General features: G+C 33.2%; 1 protein-coding gene across 1 annotated transcript; it reads left to right on the top strand.

Annotated features, from left to right (window-relative positions):
• Nucleotides 1-2,418: 2,418 nt before the first annotated feature.
• LOC149564261 (amino acid transporter AVT1H-like) lies at nucleotides 2,419-6,670 on the top strand. The gene is made up of 3 exons (XM_089824128.1): nucleotides 2,419-2,812; nucleotides 4,200-4,813; nucleotides 6,068-6,670. Exons 1-3 carry the CDS (start codon nucleotides 2,500-2,502, stop codon nucleotides 6,602-6,604), a joined length of 1,464 nt encoding a protein of 487 aa, XP_089680254.1. The 5' UTR covers nucleotides 2,419-2,499; the 3' UTR covers nucleotides 6,605-6,670.
• The last annotated feature ends 17,458 nt before the right edge of the window (nucleotides 6,671-24,128 follow it).

Raw genomic sequence — 24,128 nt, 5'->3', positions numbered from 1 at the left:
TTTGATTTTCAACAAATTTGTGTTACTGAACTATAAGTCATGAATAACAGAGTATGTTAAGCTTGATCTTTGTATCTTGAATAGTGTAAAAAAATTATATGTTTTCTTTGAAAACTTTCCTTGTAAAATTAAATGGTTGATTCCTATTTTATGTTGAAAAATACTATTAGTTCCAGCCAGTATTGTTAGTTTTCCTATCAATTCTTTAGAGTTCTAATGTAGAGAGAATTGTGTGTTTCTTTGACTAATCAATCATTCTGGTATATTTGTTATTTTTGATTTCTTTTCTAAGAACAAGTTGAGTCACCTTTGATTTGTTTTCTGGTTAAAAATGAAATCATATATTTAGTTTAGGAATTCATTGTAAATCCTATGGGGAGTTGTACCCTATAAGAATTCAGAGGAAAGGTAGAGTTGTGAACCTTCTCCAACTATTATGATTGATTGTTGTTTTCTCGCTAAGGTAATAGAGTCATTTGTGAAATATCAACGTAGAAGACAAATATGTTTGTCAACAGATCCATAATGCATCTCAAATTGCCTATTACATTTCTTTTTGCATATTTCAACTCGTGTGCATTACTCCCTAATTTTCTCTCAAGAGGGACTATTGGTGTATGTGTTTATGATGTCTACATTTTCTAAAATTTACATAGGAAACTATATTCTTCCAGATTAATACACTTTCATATTAGCTAATCATGTTTGGTATATCATTTTGTGTACCAGCGTTCTTATACCTACTCTTCTTTGTGACACATATATTTGTCCTCATAACATGTAATGTTCTCCTGCTTTATTTACTTTATGATCACATGGTGTGTAAATTGCATCATAGATCCCTAACTTACATCAAAGCATTTATTCATTGACGAGTGAAATAAATTTTCTTGTTTCTTCTCATAGTTTTGTGGAGAATTGGTTTTGCTTTGTAACATAGGCTCCTAGGTAAATCAATAAATTCAAAGGGATAATAAGGTTACTATATAGAACCAATATTATAGTAGTAATCACCCACCACAAAATGATAGTAGTAGAAATATATCTAAAAGAACAAAAAATTAGAACACAATACACTCATTGATACTTAAACTTGAGTGTACATATAAAATTGAAAATCATAATTGTAACAAGAAAATAAGAAAATGATTAGGAAATACTAGAATAAAACATGCAATGAACCAATAATATTGCAAAGATATTTGGTATTATACATTTAGCTTGTATTTTAGTTTGGTTGCAATCATGGAGAATGATGTATAGTACACGCTATATTTGTTAGTGACTATATTTTTTTAGATATATGTACTATGCACTTCTCTAAATTTCACTCATGTCTTTTTATCCTTACACTACGATAAAGAAATAACATTTCAAGTGGTGCCAACAATAACATAACCTTGTGGCTTCTTTCTCTTATTGGATTTGCTACCTTAAATATTCTTACTATTCACAATTTACAACTCTGGAGCTAAACCTCAAAGATAGTTTTAGAGTAACCACTTATTAGCTCAAAGATTAATTAATATATTTGAAATTAATTTCAAAATTAAGAACGTTAGACAAGAGCTTAAGAACCTATTTTTATGGAGGTATTGTAATGCTAGAATTATAAAATCAATTTGTATAAGAACTATAAAAAAATATATTTTAAAATCAAAATTCTGTATGACAATAATAGAGATTGAATTCTTGACATTTTATATTCCAAAGCTGGTTATATCAGAATCATTTTAAACTAATCTTAGAAATAGACAATGTAGAACTGATATTATAAAGCTAAATCCATAAAAAAACGTGTCCAAATATCTAAACAGAGAGCAGTCATAGGCAAATACACCTGAGTTAGCAGACGCATCATTTGTACGAAATTGAATCAGATACCAATCAAGTCTAGTGATGGCTACACCAAACCATTATCCCCAATTCCCTCGTAGTTTTTATCTAATCATGATGAGCAACTGAATCTCTCGTAACGTCGTGCATGATCACAATTCCGTGTCCCTCTCTCTCATGTGACACCATTACAACTACATACGTTTGGTCTTCCTAAACCCAAAACCAAAGCAAATTGAGTGAAAGAAACAAAAAGAGAAAACTATGGAAAACGCTTTAATGCTCACCATCTCTTTGGCCTTGCAGCATCTTCTCATCCGTCGCACGAGGACCAGGAAAAGCAATGACAGAAAGAAAGAGGTAAAGAGCTTAGCATGCGCCGCATCTTATAACAAACCACCTTTTCCCTTTCCAACTGAAACCCTACCTTTCGGAAAAGTACAAAACCTCTTTAATCCCCGTTTACTTAATAAGAAAAAGGTATCATCACAACGTTAGTTCGATGATGAGAAATATTATATTCCACACTCTCCAACGTCCTCATTCTGTATAAAAATACTGCAAGGGCAACCATTTCTAAGGAGACAAGGGCTAAGAGACTGTCTAGTTTAATCCCTTCGTCTGCTGTGCTCTTTTTAGATTTATCTGAGTGATAACTCTTTGATGGCACAGCTGATGAACAACCCCACGCCTGCAGATCTTTACTGTCATGCCCCTCATCGTAATCAAGTGGCCAATGAAAGCTTAGAGGAGAGTACTGATCATGTTGCCCATTCTCTATCTAAGCAGAACATGAATACCAGTATTATCACAAAGTTAGAGAGTGATTCGATTGAACTTTTCATCTGCAATGGGAACGGTTTCAAGAAGAAGATCGTTGAAGAGGAGGCAGCATCAAGATCTAACGATGGCCATCATGCAAAGGCTAACAGCTCCTTCCTCCATTCAACAATCAATGTAGTTGGTATCATGATAGGTAAATGCTACAGACACTCTTATTTTTATAGATTTGATATGAAAATCAGCAAAGCTACATCAGAGACGCTGAAGATTGCTCTTGTTCTTTTTAAGTTAAGAAAGAGTTCATAGATGTCAGCTCAATTGATGAAATGACATTATTTGTTCAAGATGTATTTCAGCAACAATATAGGGCTATAGGGCTTTCTTACTGGTACTTTCCCATCTGAATCAGATATCTAATATTAATATATTAGTGACTAACCACTTTATAAATCTAATATTAATATATTACTGAGTTACCATTTTAGAAATAAAAAATATATTTGAAATTTTGATTTATTTAAATGATTATTATTATTATATAAATCTTATTTAAGAAACAATTTTGAATTCAGATTAATCACTTAAATAAATCAAATCTCAAACTCCAAGCGCTCTGTTTGAATTCAATTGAGTAAATTAGTGATTTATATAGTCATTTTACCATGGTCACAAATTATATTCTTTCTAATCAATTAGAAATAGACAACTGTATCTAAAATCTAATTGCTTGGGTTAAATGAATTATATTGTGAAAGTGACTTTGATTGCAGATGGGTCTTACTGAAAAAGTGACTATCTAATCATTTTATTTGTAACTTTCTTGTATTCTAATCATAGATCATAAGATGTGATTCAAATATTAATTAATAAAAATGATCCATAGTCTAATTTAGAAATAAACAAAAACAATTAATTAATTAATTCTGATACTTTCTATCATAGATAGATTGAAGTAGTAAATGATACAGTTTTGTTTCACAACAAATATTATTGAATTTAGGTGAATTGAATTCTCTTGTCAAAGTGCAATTTCAGATGGGTCGTATAAAAAAATTTAAAAAGTAAGCTCAAATGAGGCACTTGAACAAATTTAAAATCAAGTTTAAAATAGTTTGATTGTGGGTGGATCTTATTGAAAAGGTGACTACCTAATTATTTTCTTTGCAGCTATCTTGTACTCTGATAATCATTGATAAAGAATTATACAGACAATAACAATTATTAATTTTGACAATCAGTATTCTTGATCAAAGTAGTAAACCATACAGTTTTGTTTCACAAGAAGTAGTATTCAGTTTAGATGGGTTTTGAATTTTCTTGTGAAAGTGCAATTTTAAACGGTTATAATATACTATTAAAACCCCATCAAATCAAAGTAGTAAGACGCACATTTCTTTTACCATAGCCAATAATATAACTCTGATTTGGTTAACTAATAGTTTAGGTGATTCGAATTCCCTTGTGAAAGTGAGAGGGATTTCAGATGGGCCTTATTGAACAAGTCAATGAACTATCTAATTGTGTTTTTGTTTCTCTTTCTTGATTGGACATAGGGGCTGAATTATGTTTTGAAAGTGCAGGGCTTGGTCAGCTATCAACTCCATACGCTCTGGAAAGGGGTGGGTGGACAAGCGCATTCCTTCTGGTAGGGTTAGGTGTAATATGCTCCTACACAGCGAACATAATGGGGAGATGCCTGAAGCAAAGCCCTGAGGTGAGAAACTACGAAGAGCTTGGAGAGAGGGCCCTGGGAAGCAAGGGAAGAATCATCGTGTGCACCTTTATGTACGTGGAGATATTCTTGGTGCTGGTGAGCTACACAATCTCTTTGGGAGACAATCTCGGCACCATCTTCTCCACCACATCAACACACCTGAGGCTCTCCTGGCTGCATCTCCCGCCTTCACGTTTTCTCACAATTGTTGCCGTTCTCATTGCGCTGCCCAGCCTGTGGCTCAGGGACTTGAGCTCCATTTCTTTTCTCTCCTCCGGAGGAATAATAACTTCCCTCCTCCTCTTCTTCGTTGTCGGTTGGGCGGCCGCCTTTGGAGGCGTGGGAACAAAACGTTCCATTCCTTCCTTGCAATTGAACAATATCCCCGGGATCTCTGGGCTCTATATCTTCAGCTACGCGGGTCACGTTGTTTTCCCCAACATATACAGAGCGATGAAAAACCCCTCGCAGTTTTCCAAGGTACGAGTTTTCTTTTCTCCTCCCCACTGCACATGATCAGATGAGTTCCATGAGTATACGTCAGATAGAGCCTCTTCATTTTGAGTTTTGATTTGTTAACTTCTATGGGGTTGGACTTAAACTGCATAGTTTAAGTTTGGTATGCGATCTGATAGATGTGAATTGACTTAAAGCAGCATAAGTTATGTTTTTGACTTGTTTGTATGTTTTATCTGAAATTAGATATTCACGTTCTCATAAATGATCTAAATAAATTCATATTTGGATTGTGGTATTCGAGTTCAAATAACTAACTGATACTTGAATAAATTTATATTTGGATTGTGGTATTCAAGTTCAAATAACTAACTGATACTTGTGGTTCTTGTAAGGCAGAAATTTCAAATCCCAAATATAATGGCAGTTTTACCAGCTTTTTTTCCTAATATGGTTGATAGGGTCAGATTGAACCAACATGCTCTAAGTTTGGACTCCTAATTCTGATTGATGAAGCTGAACTTAAACAACACACTTTAAGTTGATGTGAAAAAACATCACACTTCAAGTTTTGATTTGTTTACATGTTTCGGATGATATGTGTGAACAAGTCAAGACTTCAAGTACTTTGTTTAAGTCCAGTCACATAGACTGCCAGGTTACAGACTTGACCAGTTTGGCATCTTAAGATGGTTGATGTGATTGAGCTTAAACAACACACTTCATGCTCTAAGTTTTGATTCATTATTTGATTCGATAGGATAGAGCACACTTCGAATTTGGACATGTAATCTAGTTGACAGGGCTGAACCTAAACGACACAATTTGACTTTTCACTTGTTTACATGTTTTAGACAAGATATATAAACAAATAAAAACTTCAACTGTGCTGTTTAAGTCAAGTCACATCCACCCAATTACACATCAAAATATAGTGCTATGTTCTTAAGTCTAATAATGTCATAATAAACTATCTATATTTTGACTTGTTAATATGGTTGATGTGATTGTATTTAAACAAATTTTAATTCTTTTTATTTGATTGATACTTTTGAACTTTACAACACACTCTAAGCTTTGACTTATTTACGTGTTTTATTTGAAATAAATTTAGACATGCTTAAGATTCACTCATCCATATGATTTTAGATGACCCACTTAAACAAATCAAAATTTAGAATATATTATTTAAGTTCAAATAACAAATACTTTTATCTTTATTATTAATTTTTTTAAATAAATCATCTTAACTTGTGTATTTATGTTTTTCTATCCCAGGTGGTTGCAGTGAGTTTTCCATTAATAACAGTGATCTACACAGGGTTGGCCTTCATGGGAGCGACCATGTTCGGATCAGAGATAAAGTCCCAGATAACTCTGAATATGCCGAGGCACCTAATTGTGACCAAAATAGCATTATGGGCGACAGTAATAACACCAATGACCAAGTATGCATTAGAATTAGCCCCTGTGGCAATGCAGTTGGAAAGTGTCCTTCCACAGTATTTGGGGTCCAAATCACGAATGGCAATAAGGGCAACCATAGGCTCCCTTCTGCTCATCATAATCCTCATTATAGCCCTCACTTTGCCTTATTTTAATTATGTTTTGGCGCTCACAGGGTCCCTCCTTAGCACTTGCATCTCCATTGTTTTCCCTTGCCTTTTCTACATCATAATATACAGATCTTCAATAACCATACCGGGGATGGCTTTGAATATATTGTTCATAGCTCTGGGAATTTTCTTGGGTGTCGTAGGGACAATTTCATCGGTCCAGTCACTGGTTGAGAGTGTGCGGCAATCGCACCGATAAGAATAATTGAATTGGGAAATTATAAAAATCTATAGGCACTTGTTTATATACGAAAATTTTGGAGTAGACGCTTTGTCATGATCTTTCTTTGGGTTATTTCTCCTCTTAAATGTTGGAATAAAATATGTTCCAGTTGTTTCGTATCGATGTACCGTTTGAGTTTTCTTTTAACAGAAGACTATCATCCGCCCTGAAGATGATGACAGCTATACTTTCGCAACACATCACTAATATGACATAATTCTATTTTTTATAACTACAAAGAGACTATATTGGTGTATCCCAGAGTACCTGTTGATAGCCCTAAGCAAGGAAAAGCTTTCCTGCTTTAACATTTTTTAATTGTTTCAGATATCTAAGGGAATTACGAAATTATAAATAGTTATTATTTATCTAAAGGGAACCATTCTAATATGAGCTTTTTTTCCGTTTGGGTTACAATTCCAATTCTCTAGAGTATTCTACAAAATTTTGGTTTTGGGGTATTTAAATAATTTTATTATTAAAATAAGATGAGTTTTTATTGAATCAGAATTAATAATAATAAATGGTTATTGTAGTTAGTTTATAATTTCAATTATTATGAAAATAATATAATGATATCATTTGGTAATTTTGAGTCTCTTTTGTGCTAGGAGTCATAGACTAAAGAAATGTTTTGGCTTATCATCATCTATTTATAAATATTTATAAATGTGCATTTTAAAAATGGGGGTTGACCTAGAAAACAAAACCCCCACATCAAAGCTACCTAATATCCAACCAAAATCTTTAAATGATGAGCAGTCATTAACATAATATTTACAGAGCTAATATAAAAGAAAAGTTCATAAAAGTACCATAGACAACCCACATGGGCTGAGTGCTGAATTAAAAAACATAATAAAAATCTAGAGAAAATAGGAAAGCTAGCTCTCCTTATCCTTCTCCTTTCCCTCTAGCTTGTCCAGCATAGCTACAACCAATCATAAACTAGGAACCTGTAGAGAGAACCAGTGGTGCCTACCCCTGCCACCATAGTAAGGCCTTGCAACAGGTGAACAGTCGAAGCCGCGAAGTGCATAACTCTTAACTGCAAACTAATAACATCTTTGAATCTCTGTTCAACAATTTTCCGCCTCTCCACTAGTTCCATCTTCTTCCTAACCTAGGATATTATCTTCCGTAGAATGCAGAATGAGATATTTCTGATATCACGATGAACAAATTTTATCTGGAGCTAGAAAAAATTCATTAGAAATTAGGATTCAGGGGCCGCAGCCAGCGCCTTCTGCTTGTACATAAAATCTCTCTTAAACGCCTTACGGATACTTTCGTATCCTTATATATTACTTCAGATTTTAGCATAGCTCCCATGATGATTTAACATTCAATTTTAGTTTTTGTTATTAGCTTTGATATTTTCAAATGAAAGTACATGGACTTACTGATCTATCTTAACGTGCAAATATGCACTAGGCATTGTCTTTTTAATATCTCAACTATTCAAGCTTTCCTCTTAAGAATCCTATTAAAGTTAGAGATGGTATTATGGTTGCTAAAAAACACCACCTATAAATAAGATATAGGTTAATGAAATAGTAAAGCAACGCGATTCTTGCAATAATATCAGGTCGTGCCCTCTTAACTAATTTCAGATACTTGTGAAACACACCATTATTGTGGATATAAAATATTACTATGAAATAGCTTTTTTGAGATTTGATATACTTAGCATGACAGTTTAGATGGGTATGTCTTTATCTTTCATTCTAACATGAGGATTATAATAGACAAATCAGGTTGTTATCAAATCTTAAGGCTTATTAAAAACAACAACAAACCCATGGCATAGCATTTTGTGGATGGGCATATGTTTCCTTTGATGCAAAATTGAGGGTGAAGAATAGTATTATTGTCTTCAGAGTCGTCCGCCCAGACCAGATTTGGTATTAAAATCTTATCAAGTTATTTATTGAAACGCAATAAATTCTTATATTGATATTTTCTTTAATCTTATATTTCTATTTTTTTAATTATAATTTTGTGATTTTTTCATATTTTTGTTTATAATTTTTTAAACCTTTTATTCTATATTTGGTATTACATCTATATTTAGAGTAAAATCAATAGAGATGGGCTTCACATTCAACCTACTTTGACTTTTGAAAGATACTCTTAAATGAAAATTAATTTGTATATAATTATAAAGAAAAAGGAATAAGATTTTCTAGATCACACGACTCTTTAAACAACATGTTTATTTTTAGTGTGAAAAGAAATAAACAAGATAATGTCCAAGAAATCAGCTTGCACAAACTACAAAACTGAATTAGAATTAGTAACAAAAGAAAAATACTTAAGAAAAATCTAAAGAATCTATAAGACTATCGGCACAACCCTTGCACCCTTCAAAGGTGCAAGTGCTAGTTTCCTAATTAGTTACCCCATTTAAGATTAACATGAGGAGAAACCAAAACCTTAAAAATGAGTTCGTGAATGGATATTAGAAACATGGCCTAATAAAGTGTCCATTAAAGAAATAATGTAATCTCTCACAACCAAATAAAAGTAGAAAAGAAGTGTGGGAAAATCCCTCTCCAAAAGAGATAAAATGAAATAATAATACTAGTGGAGGAAGTAAAGAAGGAAAAGTTGATGTAGCCCCCTCACGCACTATTTTCTTATTATTGTAGTACAAATAGTCTTCTACCATAAGAGAGAAGAAGAGAGGATAAAAATCATTCTAATGAAGTAGTAACTCCTATGCCAATGATGGGAGTGTAAAGATAGGAAATGATCTATGCCTACAAACAAAATTTCTCCCCTTTGGATGTCATGGATGGTTGCTTCGTAGAGGCATCATCTCTCTCCATAAGTTCTATGGTTCATAGAGGTTTCTACTCTTTGTTTTATTGGTTTGTAAATGTATGGGGAGATAGGAGTTTCCTTGTTCTTGGGGTTATAGGAGTTCTACATGTTTGACTGGCTATTTGTCTACATACTTTGCATTTGTGGGGACCTCTGTTCTTGTGGTATTGGGAGTTTTGCATTTTCACCTAGCTCTTGGCAGTTATGGATCTTGGTTGGGTGGTTTCTTGGTTTGTGGGACTAGAGTTACTCTATCTTTTATGGTTAGGATAGTGCTAACAATTTTCAAAAGACCTTCTTGGTGTTGGCCTATTTTTTATTGGAGCTCTATTTTCTAGGATTCCTATTTATCATTTTTGTACCTTGTGTGTTTTTTTAATCTTTCTTTGTAGAGGATTGTTATGTTTTATTGCTAGGTTCTTTCCCATAGATCTTTTATTGAGGTAGAGCTTGTTCCTAGTGAGACATGGCTCTTATTTCCATATAGTGATCTTCCCTATGGAGGTAGACTTTTCCTTTGACTCAGGTGGACTGAAGACCCCTTTCCTAAATTTTTATTCTAATTTGGGTCTTCATATTAATTCAATGTTGGTTGTTACTTTGGTTATTTCTTTTTCTAAAGAGGATGTTGCTTCTACTCTAGTGGCTTTACCTAGACCAACATTATCTACTCATAATTTATGTGTGTTTGTTCAATTGAATATGTTCTTAACTTGGATTTTTGGTAAATAGTTCTAGTTATTTCTATTATTTCATGAAATGTGGTTATAGTGGTAAAGACCCCTACTTCTCTACTTTGTATATTGAAGTTTGCAACCCATTTGGTATTTTTACAAGCATGGGCTTTATTTCACCTATACTCTCAAAAATTCATATTATTATGTTAAAAATAATGAATTGCTTGTCTAAGTAATTCTTATATTTTGATGGCTCAAATAGAACCACATTTCTTTGTCCCCTAAAGTTAGATGTTCCTTCTTAAACAATAATCGCTAGAAAGAAAAATGTTGTTATATTTCATCCAAAATAATTAGATGGCTCCACTAGTCCCAGATTTTTGGCTCCAACACAAATAGTTACTAGTCTCATTTTGTTGTCTAAAATTTATTTTTATTTAGTTTCTTGTGACCCTAGTTCAATTATTTTTGGATTGGATTTTCTATTGTTTTCTTTGTAGAACTTGTTTGTTTGAATGCATTTGGTTTGTTTAGATCTATGTAATAGGTTGGGGCACTTCACCACTTAATTTAATTTAAAAACATAAATGTCAAAAGAAAAGTTAACAAAGAACTAGTATTGTGAATTTGATTTGGTCTAGGTAATTAGGATAGGATGTGAAGTCTTTTGTGCAAAAGTTACATGTTTTGATAACATATAGTTAGCAAAGATAAAATAGGTGAAACAAATTAGATTATGCCTCAATTTAATTGTTTCAATTTTTTAGAATAGTAACAAATAATGAAAATGTGACCAAGAGATCAATGCTAGGGGATGAATCTTAGGATTTCCCTAGGGCCAAGGAGAGAATAGAGAGTTATGACGGAGATAGTTGGAATGTAAAGGGATATGCTCCATTTAATACATTTAGTAAGTAATTGCAAACATGAATAATATAAGACATACTTTGGAATCATTTAAGTGGTCCATTCATTCTCATGAGAGATGGGTTCATGTGAGCCATTGCTCATGAAATATAGATTAATCATTTTGACTCAAAAAAACTACATTGAATATCACAATAAACATCACTAAATATTTATATAACTTAATGTGACTATTTTTTATTTTGTTCAACAAAAGGTGACAAAGCCTATATAAATTTATAATAATATAAAAGAGTTTGTACACCGTGCTAATAATAATAAGAAACTGTAAATATTAGTAAAGCATGTAGTTCTGAAATGTCTAAAAAATCTATAGCTTACTAGGACAATAAATGAAAATGATAAACCCCCATAGTATACAATGGCGTTACCAAATAAGACCAAAAATATACAGCTCATATTGTTGATAATCAGCTAAGAAAACATAGCACATGAAAACCAAAAATTTTAGGCTCCATAATATCTAGCTATTGATCCATGACATCTTGGAGTTGAGGTAGATTTCCATGGCCATGACCATAGGAAGTAGAGATATGGTAGTAATGATGATCACATAAACAATGAGAAGAGGGTGACCCAATAACAAGACAAGATTTGATGATTAGAGCCCCCTACATAAGTTACTACAGTTGTTATTGAAACATTAGAGAGAAGCGAGTATGACTTACAATTAGTAAGATCAACAAAAACACTCGGTCATCATTTTGAGGAGTTTAATTTATCTTTCCCAAGTATGTTTGAGTTTAATGTGGCTATTAATATGTTAAAATTTTGGTACAAATGAAACAAATTTTAATTATACAAAATAAAAAATTAATAAATTAAATTAGATGGAAGATATAAAGTAAAATTGATTTAAGGGAACTAATGTATTATTTAGTTGACTATTTATACATATATAAAATTAGAATTTTTTAACATAGCACCTATCTTTAATGAAGCACGAGGAATCTAGGAATTGAGAATTCAGTAGTGGACATCAAACAATAGGGATGATATTTTTTGTTTTGGTGGAGGGTTCAAACCTGTGAGGCAGCCCAGCGAGGCATGAGGCTTGTGAGCTACCAACCGGTGAAGGCCACCACTTGAAGATTTAGGGTTGAAACATCTTTGGCTTAAAGCCAAGGACTAAGGGGCATCCATGCCATCAAAATCACTCGGGGCATGATCCTGGCCTCATCCCTTATGGTGGCAGAGCCTTGCACTCAACAAGACTTGATCCCTGGTGCGCTTTTTGTGAGCCATTCATCTTCACTAGTAGACCAAGGTTCCATTGACAACAGAGATGATATTGACCGCCCTCACTTATATATATCTTCAAATCAGCATTGAAATCTAGTGAAGGGAAATAATCGTGAATATACCACTGCAATATGCCCCTCATAAAAATCATTATATATAAACGCAGAGTCGATTTACATATTTAATCTCTCTTTTTCACAGTCATCAGAGAAACAAATGTAAATGACATAAAAAGTAAAACATTGATATGGAATCCATGTTTCTTTCTTTTCAGCTTTTACACCAAAAAAAAATTGTTTTCAATATTGCCGATCTCAAGCTTCAATATAGAAACGGAACTCATTTTGAATAGATAATACACAGAGTCTATTTAAAAGTTAAGGCTAATTTGTGCACTCTTTCAAATATGAAATTCAAAATGCAGTCTATATATTATCTTTTCAAAATGAGTTCCATGAAATTCAAAATGAGTTAATTTGTGTACGTCTATCTCAAGATGGATCTGAGTAAAAAGGAGAAGGAGCTAGTTAGTAAGGAAGATCTTCATAAAATAATAATGGTGGCCCTCAATAGGAAAGTTCTTGCCTCTTCAAAAGATATGAAGGAGCTGAAAAACACTATGGAGGAAGTAAATGTGATGGGTTTCAAGCTACTAAAGCACTTAAAGGAGCTTGTTTAGGTTCTTGCTAGGTATTTTTTTTGGGTTTTTATATTTTTTATCTTTGTATTTTGGCATGTTTTGTTTGTCTATTGGTTGTTGTGTGAGTCATTGGTTTTGTCTGTGAACTATTGTTACATCAAATATTTTATGTTATTTTGAAAATTCTTATGCAATAAATTGTTTGAGCTTTCGGATCCCTTTCAAAAACCTATTTTTACCTTAATCCAAAATCATAATCTTTATTCTTCTCATCATAATCCTCATTATAGCCCTCACTTTGATTTATTTTACTTATGTTCTAGAACTCACAGGATCCCTCCTTAACACTTGCATCTTCGTTATTTTCCCTTGCCTTTTCTAAATTAGAATATGCAAATCTTCAATAACCACACCAGCCATGGCATTGGATATAGTGTTGATAGCCTTGGGGATTTTCTTTAGTGTTGTACAGTTAATTTCAATGATTCAGTCACTGGTTGAGAGTGTGAGGTAATTGCACTGATAAAAAATAATTGAATTGGGATGTTATAAATTTTTATAGGTGCTCATTTATATAAAAAAATTTGGGGGTGGACATAATGTTATATTCTTTCTTTGGTTTATCTCTTTATATGTTAGAATAAAGAAGACTATCATCCTTTTGAAGATCATGACAACTATAGTTCTGGACTATTTCTAAATATTATATAGGAAAAAATTAAGTTTGTAAAAAGTAAGTCAATTTTGATGTTTTAACACTTCTAGTTTAGGAATCAAACCTTAGCGTATGATGTTTAAATGGTAGAATTATTATGTATTTACTAGTATGATAAAAAAAAATTATACTCTTTAACAAGACAATTTTAATATAATGAATCCTAAAGTACCATTTGATAACCCTAAATAACACAAAACATTTCTACTTTAATATTTTTGAATTGTAGAATTGTGAAATTTTAAGGAGCTATTAATTATTTAGAAGGAACCGATATAGAATGAGCATTTATTTAATTAAAATCATGGTATAATATTGGTTCCAATTATGTAGAGTGTTTTAACTCTATTATGCTACAAACCTTAGTTTTGAGCATTTTTATAATTTTATTTTTAAAAAACTATTTTTTTTATTGAATCATCATTATTAACAAAAAAAAACAATTTGGTTTAGATTTTTTTATTTTTTTGAATTTAAATATTTTTAAAATAAAATAATGATATCATATATATAATTTTGCATCCTTTTATACTAGGAACCATGGAGTTCTATAGATTAAAGAAATGTTTTAACTTATCATGATAATTCTATTAAAAGTAAGTGAAATTTTAAGTTGCATGAACAATCAAATATTGATTTAAATTAAAAGATTGTAGGTTTAGTTTTTATTTCGTAAAAATGATAAAGATTGAGTTTTGATGTCATTTCTTTCAATTTTTTCAAATTTAATAAATGATTAATGGTCCTAATAGTAAGAATTTAATTTTTTAAGGTCAATTATATTAAAAATAATATAATATTATTATTGTGCATATTTTTAAGTCTCTTTTATATGAAAAACCATAGACCTATAAAGAAATGCTTTGGCTTATCATGATAGTTATTTTAAAAAAAACAATTACAAAGTTGCATGAACAATCAAACATTGATTTAAATAAAAAAAGATTTTAGGTTGAGTAATTATTTCATAAAAAAGATCAAGATTAAATTTTGATATTATTTCTTTAAATTTTTTCAAATCTTATAAATGATAGATTATCATATAGTGTTTCCATGTGGCTGCTTAGCTTTATTTTGTTCTTAAATTTAATTCCATGGAAATTTCAAATTGTTTAAAAAGGATATTTAAAATCATTGATTATTTTAGCAGAGAAATTATTATTTAGAAATATAAAGTAGAAATTATTATTTGAGGGTTTTGTAGGTGGGAGTGACTAGGGCACAACAACAAGGTTTTATGATATTGTTTTGAAGAAATTTGAGGTTGCTTTGATCATGGTTCAGAATTTGTGTGCTAGGCTCTTAAGGCCACGAGCAGGGTCTCTAGGAGTCTCATTCTTGTTGGAGCCTCCAATTGTGATGGATCTTCTCCTGGGGTGAGGTCACAGGAGGAGCCATTTTATGTTAGTGAGTGCTCAAAGTTAAATAAAGTTAATAGATGCTTTCCATGTAGTCAGGATCGGCCCGTGCTAGTTATCCCTCCAGAAGTAGTAATGGAAGATGTGGACAAGAGCATCACATTTTTCCATAGCAAAATCCTAAGCTTCTACTAATTTAGTTGAGTGGGATCTTAGAGAAGAAATTTATCAGAAACAGAAGGCTTGAGTTGACTGGCTTTAGGAAGGGGACAAGAACATTGCATTTTCCATAAATCTGTGTAGGCTCAACATAACAGGAGTTACATTTCTTCTCTTGTTACTTCTGATGGGGCCCGTCTAACTTCCTCTCAAGCTGTGTCTAGGGAAGCTATTCAATTTTACTATACTCTCTTTTCAAATGATTTACCTCCAATAGAGATTGAGCAGAATGCAGTCTTGTCTTGTATTCCCTCTGTTGTGACTAGGGAGATGAATGACTCTCTTATGAGGCCAATTTGTATGTTTGACTTGGAGGGGGTGTTCTTCATCTTGCAAAAAGGAAAAGCTCTGGGGCCTAATGGCTTCCCTGCTGAATTCTTTTAGGAATTTTGGGATATTATCAATCATGACCTTTTGGATGTGGTTCAAGAGTCCTATGAACCACAGTCCTATTCCAACAAAGAAGTACTTCGGGCCTTGAATGCTACTTTCTTAGTCCTTATTCCAAGCAAGGAAGAGGCTAATTAGTTGGACTTCTTTAGGCCCATTACTCTTTTTAATGTAGTCTATAAAATCATTACTAAGCTCCTAGCAGAGAGGCTTAAAGTTTGGCTTCCCATGGTTATATCTGAGGAATAAGGGGGTTTTGTGGTGGGAATTTTTTTTTTGGATGGGGTGGTTATTGCTTCCGAAGCTATTCACTCTATGTGTACTTCCAAGGAATATGCCATGCTCATTAAGATTGATATGGTTGAGACTTATGATAGATTCAATTGGGGTTTCTTGCAAAAAGTTTTTCTGGCTTTTGGCTTCAATCAGGAATGGGTTAGATGGGTTCTAAGCTGTGTTACTACTCTTTCCTTCTCGGTCCTTCTTAATGGTGAATCATCAAAGCTTTTTGGGGTATCTAGAGGTTTTCACTAGGGAGATCCCCTCTCTCCTTATTCTTTTATCATTATGGCTAAGGGACTTGGTAGACTTATCAAGTTTCATGTTTCCCAAAATTTGATTCATGGATGGCAATGGGGAAATGATTTTCCTACTCTTTCCCACATCCAATTTGTTGATGATATGACCCTTGCTAGGAGAGCTCAGATTCAGGAAGCTAAAGCCTTTCAGCTCACCTTGGATACTTATTTAGCTACCTCTAGGTAGAAAATTAATGACCACAAGTCCTCTATTTTTTTCTTCAAAACTCTTGAGCCTATCCAGTGATGGATTGCTAATATCCTAAGATTTTAGATTGAGTCCCTCCCTCTGACTTACTTGATGGTCCCTGTTGTGGTGGGAAGACAACCTAGGCTTTTCTGACAAAGCTTTCTTTAACAAACTTTGACAAAAATTTAATCATTGGACTCATAGGTGGCTCTCTATTGTTGGCAACATGACACTCCTACAATCTGTGATTTAGGCCCTTCCCATTTACAGAAGCATGGTTCAGGCTACCCTAGTGTATTTTCTTAAGGAATTTGATGCTCTCTCTCACCAATTTCTTTGGAGTGGCAATTTGCAAAATACTAAATGGAGCCTCATCAATTTGGATACCATTTGTAGGCCGAAAAAGGAAAGAGGCCTCATCCTTTGTTCTGCTATCTTGTGCAGTGAAGCTCTTGCTACCAAGCTCTATTGGCACCGATGTTCTAGTTAGTCTTAGCATTGGGCCCATATCCTGTCACACAAGAATTTACATAGTGTTGAACCTTCAGATATTTCCAAGTTTTCTCTTGAGGGAAGAGGCTCTATGGTGTGGAATACCCTCAAGATTGGTGCTCACCTGGTGAAGAGAAGTTTATTTTGGATCTATAACAGAGGCACTAAGGCTCTATTTTGGAGTGATTCTTGGAATGGGCATCCTCCTCTCTTATCCTCTCATCCACACTTGCAGTCTCTTTGTGATTTTTTCATTTCTACTAGATGGAATAAGGTGGCTCATTATAAGGAGGCTTATAGCCTAGGCCTTGTTGTGGGTTATAGATGGAAGAATTCTTCTGATTGGCTATTGGGTGGCTCTTTGGGGGATTGGTTGGAACTATCTTAGATATTGGTTTATAGGGGGTGTAGCTCTCTATAGGAACCTAATGTTTTGGCTTGGGGAGGTGCTTCTTCTGGCAAGTATTCTATTTCTTTAGGGTACCTTGCACTAACGAAGCAACATTTTGCGAGGTGAAGGTCTCTTGGTGGAAGAAACACTACTACATTTGACCCCATTTTTCGACCAAAAATTTTGACCTTCAATTAAAAAGGTTTAGGTTGGTCGGATTGTAGAAGGAAATTTTTCTCTTTTTCAAAAATCTAACCCGTGTTAGTCAAAATTTTGACCAACACGAGATTTAACTTTAAATCATTTCATCGAGCGCAGGAAGGAGCTAGAGTTTAAGTTTTAATTTGCGAAATTTGTCGTGAAATTGACATTGAGATTGAAGGAGCTAGTTTGGTGAAGAGGCAAAAATGGTTGCATAATTTGATGTTTCTGATTTCTTATTGTTAGTCTCCATTCTAGAGGCATAGGAGTTGAGTAGAGGAGGTAGATCATGATTTTTTGAAGCAAGAGATGACATTCAAGAGGAGGAATGGAGGGCGTAATAAGCACGGTCGTATTTCTAGGTTTGCCTATTCTTTCTTATTTTCCTGTCCTTGTTTTCGTTCTTGCTCTTTTTTGATAACTGGCCTTATATGCTTGTGTTTTGTTCCCACATTTACTACAAATTTTCATTTGTTCTACAAAATTTCTCCATCAACTAGATGCATGCAACTTCTAAAACTTGTCCCCCAATTTATTCTTTGTAGGGATTGTGAATTGTTATGTCTAATGTATTCAGATTATATTTCTACTCATGTTGAGTATGGTGTACAATCTTTTGCATATTTTATGTTTATTATTTATAATTATATTTACAATGCTATGAAATTTCCATAATGCTAAGGAATGGTTGCTTCTCTTAAGAATAGAATCACCTTAGGAAACAAAATGTGTTTGTTAGTTTAGGATTCTAGTGTAGGCTTTTCACTTATGTTATTATTAGAATTTATGTTTGCCAATAGATACAATATAAGGTATACTTTGGAAACTATAGCATTAACCATGGAGTAAAAGTTAAAGCATGGATATAACCTCTTTCTACTCATTCACATTTTTCTCGTTGATATCTTTCTATTTTTCTTTGGTTTATATGAAGAGATACTTGGAACTCTAATAATTAAGCTACAATAGATGGTGAGCAATGAGAATTAGTGAAAACATACATAAAATTATTTTTCTTGCTTGTATAGACCTATTCTAGTGTTCCTATTATAGAAAAAATACTGTCAGTTACAACAAGTAGGTATTAACTAACATATTCATAAAATACATATCTACATATAATTCATGGTTGATTACAAGTATCAGTGACATTTCTTTATAGTTCCTCTATTGTTCCATATTACTGTAACACCTTGCAGACCTTGTTCCGTGAAGTCTGTGTGTAAAGCTCTCTTGTACTTAAAAGTGTAGATTATTAATTTGTGATCTTTTTTGGGAGTATCAATTATTCATATCAATCCATGGTAAAAGCTTCTAGAGATGTAGATCTAACAAGAGTGACTATTTTAACTTTCCAGATATTTGCACATACATAATAGTCAACAGCCTACATAACCAATTGGGATTCCTTTGATTAATAAACAACTACGATGTTGATGGAGTTTCATATGGAATAAAAACTAAAAGGAATAAAACACCTTGAGATAAGACAAGATTGATAGTTTGAGAATAAGATCACTTACATAAAAGATTTCTATAAATATGTAAACCTGTGAAAAGAAGCTATAGCCTTCAATTTAGCATTAATCTGGAGATTGTATATAAGTTTTTTGTAACACAAGTTCTTGTTGTAGTGGGAAGCTAATTATATTTTACTTTTGTGGACTGTGTTTGATTTTTAAGCTGTTCTATATCCTTCATTTGTGCTTTAAAATTCATAATGTCCTAGTGGAAGGTTGTGAATTTTATTTCATTTTGAAGGTTGCTACAAAAGAAATTTCAAATATTATATAGGCCTTAGTCAAATATGTTTGCGAAGTGGGACATGTTCTGGATTTCAAGAGATTAGTCATAGGTAGTATTGAAATATTTCTTCTGCCTCTTGTAGTGCAGGCATCCTGTATTTGCCTTGTCAGGCTGGGAGAAAGATTTGTGTTAGGAGACTTTGTGAGAAACTTTTACATTTTCTTGTCTCTACATACTATTGATTCACTTATTAGACTGTGTAATATGTTGTTGCCACCTTTAATAAATCTCTCACTGTATTGTGTCAGTCACAGACTCACAAGTGGAGAGAGTTTAATAGGCATAGTTTTTTATTGAAGTATGAGAGCTAGTTGACCGAAACAATAGATCAGTGAAGGAGAAGGAGAGTAAAAAAGTAGTAATATTAAAGCTTTAATGATTTCATCTTGTGCACTCGCTTCAAATACCCACACCGTACTGAGGAATTGTGGAATATTTGCATCAAAATCAATTTATAATAAGCCTTAGTTCTATTAGTGACCTACCTAATATGTATGATGACAACAAGTAGATTATAACAGTAGAACAGAGAAGGAAAATTTTAAACATGAACAAGATCATAAATCATGACATATTGGAAATGATAAACTTATGCTTGAACACTGATAAAGTTTATTGTTAATCAATATTCTATCAAAGTTTCAAACTGATTAGGTATTGAATTAAGCTTGATAAAGAACGAGCTGATACACAAACAAAAAACCAGAAAAAAAATCAAAAATCTTAATCAAAGTCCTTAGCTATCACACTCTCTACCGATTACTTGGTACTTGGGATATGTGTACCTAGTACTTGGGTACGTGGGTATGAGTTCCAAGGGTGTGGGTACAAGTACCCATGCAACATTGATAGTTTATTAGAACACCAATTTTTTTTTCTTGAAAGTGAACTTTGGTGTACAAAAAGCAATTAAAATAATTCTAATAATCCTAAGGTACAACACCCTTTTATTTTTCTTGGTCTTTCTTATATGCAAGTTCCCTCATTAGAATCCATTATTGTTTGTCGTTAGAGAGAGAAAATATAAATTGGTAATGGCTGGAGTAGAATGTGGCCTTAATTTGGTCGAGGAAGATAGCCCTTAGGCATTTGGTAATAGAACATGGGCCTACTTGAGTGATAGGCCATGTAATTGTACGAGATTATAAATGATTGAATATCAACCTTCTACAGAAAAAAATGGTAAAACGCTGCTTCAGTGAGCACTCCATCATGAGGTGGAGGCCTACCTCTAGTTTTTAAATGCCTAAAAAATAAAAAATATACTTGCTTCCTTTTTACCATAGTCTTACAATTTCTTTCTATATTTGTAGCTCTGGAAAGTGCCAGATAGTTCACTGGAGAAAAGGTCACAAGCAAGAATGTTAGCCACCAAATAGTAGCACTAAATCTGATTTTCCAATTCCATTCAAGATGGATGAAGTTAAATCTTTTGATGTGAATATACAAGAGGCAAGAAACTTCAGTTCAGGATCTCAAATGTTGGGTTCTTCTATTAGTGCTGAAATTTTTGAAACCTCTACTTCAGGAGTGATTGATTTGCAGAAGACTAAATCTGAAGCAACAGAAGAAATCTCAGAGATTTTGGTTTCTAATGCAACTGAACCTAGAGAACCAGTTGTTTTTGCTGTTGAACCTGAAGTAAACAACTCAGATTTCCATCTATCAAGTAGCATCTCAACATATGTCTGTGCAAAGACTTCTCCCATGGATGGAAATCATGGTTGTCAATGTACACTCTCGAATTGTTCCATTACAGGTATGGAGGCTTTACAAGATTATGTCAACTCAGATACTGGCAGCTCTTGTGAAGGAATTAGTCTTTCCTCTAAAAATAATGTGAATCAAGTCACCTCCCTGGCAGATGAAGCAAATCTTATCCTTTGTTTCAGTGAGAGAACAATCAAAATGTGTGATGATCCAGTCTCTCCCAGTTTTGTCAACAATGTGACAAGGTTTCTGGTTTTTGAATAGAAAATTAATAGGTCTTTGAGCTACACTCATGATCTTTTGAATTTTGGTGGGTTTATTACTGAAATAACTCCAGATAGTACACATGAAGTATCTAAAACAAAGAATAACATTTGTGACCATCCTCTTGATGACTCTTCAAGTTTTGATCATCATATTGTTGATACTGTTATTTCTGAAAATCATATTTTAGATACTGTTAGTGAGTTATGTCGTGTGGATGTTCCATTTTCTGGAAACTCTGATATTAGTATCTTTAATTCTGCCATTTTGAGCATCAATGTCCCTTTTCTTTAGATTTCTACTAGCTTAGGTTTAGAAGGAGCTTTGCTAATCGATGATCCTAGTTCTAGCTCATTATTGAATTTCACTAAGTTCCAAAGTCAGGAGCCAAATGAATCCAATACAAAAATTTTAGAAGATGAACTCCAAAGTTCAAGCATTTCTATTTTTTTTTTGATACTTATGAAATGCTAAACACACCTTAAATATAACCTACACACATATTTGCAATGCCACTCACAATCATAGCAATCCTTTTTGCATTTACAGCTTTCAACTTGGAGAGTATGGAGAAGAGGAAGGAGACTTGTATAGTTTATGACATGTCACCCTAAAGTATTCACTTTACTCACACAAATGAAACTCATGGCTTTAAATCTTGAAATTCAAAATACACCTTCCTTGATGTGAAATATGAAGATTTTATACAAAATCTACAAGTGTTCCCAAGGGCACCCTAGGGAAGTTGGATACTTTGGTTTTCCTGCAAGCTTCTTCCCCTTATAAAACCCTAAACTAAACCTTATATATGATCCATTCACCCATTTGCATGACAACTCAACTACCACAATCATTTTTGTAGTTACAACTGTTACCTGAAGAGGAAGGAGAAAAGAGGATAGGAGCATGCATTGTCTACCACTAGTCACCCGTGACTGGTCACATTTATTGTACAAATCAAACTCATGGTGTGAAATAATAAAATGAAAAATAAACTTTTTGATGCCAAATATGAGGCCCTTCTACACAATCTACACATGTTCTTGAAGGCACCTCAGGAAAGTTGGATACAACAGATAGGTACAAGTGTTCTGTTGGGACCATATGCTTGAGTGCTTTTCCTCTAATAGTGTTTCAAGCTTGGAAACAAGGTTTGTTGGGTGCTATTCTTTGGTTTTTTAGCTCTGCAGCCTAAAAGATTCATTTCTATTGCTTCTATTTCTTCTGCCAAATTGGGGGTGGCTGCAGTTACAAAGTACACATTCTTTTCTCTCCTAAACATACAGTAGCTAGATAGACATCTGCCCCTTCTTGGACACATGTATCCTATCTGTATGGATATGATATGGATACATATTAGATAACATATCCACATGAGCCCAACAAACCTTAATTTTTAGACTGTGCAGGATACTATGTGAAAATTTGACATAAACCTTCCTAAACTTATTTAACAAAATCTAAACCAAATGAGGATGACAAATGAAATGCTTTTTCTATTTTGGGGACCCATTTTTTGGGTTATCTTCTGATGCAACTCTACAATTTTTTTTGCATAGTGAATTTTTTAATGTAAACTTATAAATATGTATGGAGCAATTATTTGTCTATATTACTTTAGAAGTAATGCAAATAGGGTGAGATTACATTTGGGTTTACTTTTGGTGATGTCATTAACTGAAGTTCAAGAGACTCATTTTGTATCATTGAGTTCATCATGTAGGAATGACAATGATGTTGAATGAAAATTTTCTAACTCTTAAGTGTTTGTAGAGCCTATCGAAGCATTAATTATGTAGAGCATCTTGAGTTAGATGTTTCCTAGGGTGCATTTAGACAGTCATCATTAGCTGAGAATGAAGAGACTCATCTTGGATAGTTGAGTCCATCATGTGGGATTGACAATCATACTTTTGAGAAAAATTGATCTAGCTCTGATGTTCTTGGAGAGTGTAATGCAGAACATAATATTAGAACTTCAGTTTGGGTGTTTATTGGATGAGGAGTTCTAGTTGTGAAGGTTAGTTCTTGCTGTGAAGGTTTTTTGGGTGTTTGTATATGGGAGGTCCTTTGCTACTTAGATTCTTAACAAATATTCCTAAGAGTAATCATATTAATTCATACTATTTGGTTATTGTGTGTATCAATGTCTCGCTATGCATTTATAGTGGTAATCTTACTAGTTAGCAATTTGTATGATGCCTGTTGGTGGAATTATCATGTGGCAATGATTATTCAAAGGGATATCTGTTATATTATTAGTTATATGTCTCACTAGGAAATTTATAAGAAGACGTCCAATGTAGATGACTATTTCAACATTGGTATATTGCATCCAGCTAGAAGGCACATCAGAAATATAATGTTGAACCCTTATTTCAATGTTCATGTCCCATTGTCTCAGAATCATTTTTGTCAGTGTTTTCTCTTTATCTGATGTTGCCTAGCCAATTCCTATTATGCTTATTTTATAGCAATATAATCCTTCTTGGAATATTCATGTGTAGGTTTGTGAAGGCTTCCCCAAATTATATTTGAGAGCAAAAGAAAAGATTGCCAAGGCTGAAAAAAGTGGTCAACTAGAGCCACTTATTATTCATCCTTCTACATAGTGGTATGCATGTGAAGAGAAGCTTGAAGGCATAGGTTTTGATTTGATTCATGTACCATTTGTTTCCAGAACACAAACAGAATTAGTACTAAAAGGAGTAGAAAGAGACCAGTTTGGTGTTTGGCATGTTTTTTTTTCTATGCACTCATCTAAAGAGGAACTTGAGGAAGCATTAATGGTTCTGAATCCCAAAGAAGTCATTTCAACCGCTTCCAACTGCAAAGTGACTGAACTACAATATGTTAGTAAGAAAATTGGAAATA

Source organism: Cupressus sempervirens, chromosome 4 (assembly GCF_028749045.1).
Source record: "Cupressus sempervirens isolate cs-2001-9-10 chromosome 4, ASM2874904v1, whole genome shotgun sequence".
NCBI classification, from domain to species: Eukaryota; Viridiplantae; Streptophyta; class Pinopsida; order Cupressales; family Cupressaceae; genus Cupressus; species Cupressus sempervirens.
Note: the sequence above shows the minus strand (reverse complement) of the source record. Positions and strands in the feature narration are given on the sequence as shown.